We start from the raw sequence: 588 nt of genomic DNA, 5'->3' as shown, positions 1-588 counted from the left end.
GAAAATAATTAGCAGTCCCTTCTGTCCCCGCCAGAGTCTCCAGAGGGCTCTGCTAATACTGCAGCCAAGGTGTGGAATTCTCCCTCCACGGCCCGCAGCCCCAGGAGGCCTTCCACCTTAGCCAAAAAGGCCACCTAGGCATTAAGGGGATGGCGGCCCTTTGCTGAGGAATGTAGAGAGGCTGGGTGGGGATTTTGTGAAATTGCAGTGCCTTGCAGATTAGGTGAGCTTTCAATCTCTCTTTAAAAGGGGCGGCGAAGAGGACCCGCAGGCTGCCACGAGCAACAGCGAAGGGGAGGCACCATCAAAAACAGAAAAACTTTTAAACAAACAGACATGAAGATCATATTGGGAAACTGAGGGCAGAGTCCCGGGAAGAACGCAAAAATCATTCGGGGCCATCATCCATCTTGATATACGTTTGCAAACAACACATAAACAACTTCATCTCATGGCACATGAAATGCAAAACAGTTCTGCTGTGGGGTTCTGTTGGCCATCCTTCAAGTATAATTAGATCCAGCTGGGGGAGAGCTACAGCTTCCAGCCTTAGACCAGTTTAGGATTTGGAGAATTGCTGTTTTTCCT

The 588-nt window shown here is 49.3% G+C and overlaps 1 protein-coding gene across 4 annotated transcripts in view; it reads left to right on the top strand.

Annotated features, from left to right (window-relative positions):
- The window catches only part of LOC102774843 (guanine nucleotide-binding protein G(s) subunit alpha isoforms short), a 78,570-nt gene that overhangs the window by 69,164 nt on the left and 8,818 nt on the right, over positions 1-588 (top strand). For 2 of the 4 annotated variants that reach the window (XM_015560730.1, XM_006758823.2), the window contains exon 3: positions 250-298. The exons of the other annotated variants lie outside the window; for them this stretch is intronic. In XM_015560730.1, coding sequence (XP_015416216.1) covers positions 250-298 — 49 coding nt within the window. The remainder of the gene's footprint in view (positions 1-249; positions 299-588) is intronic. 4 annotated transcript variants of the gene reach the window in all.

Source organism: Myotis davidii, unplaced genomic scaffold (genome assembly GCF_000327345.1).
Source record: "Myotis davidii unplaced genomic scaffold, ASM32734v1 scaffold75, whole genome shotgun sequence".
Classification (NCBI taxonomy): domain Eukaryota; kingdom Metazoa; phylum Chordata; class Mammalia; order Chiroptera; family Vespertilionidae; genus Myotis; species Myotis davidii.
The sequence above is the reverse complement of the archived record's forward strand: the minus strand, read 5'-3'. Positions and strand labels throughout refer to the sequence as shown.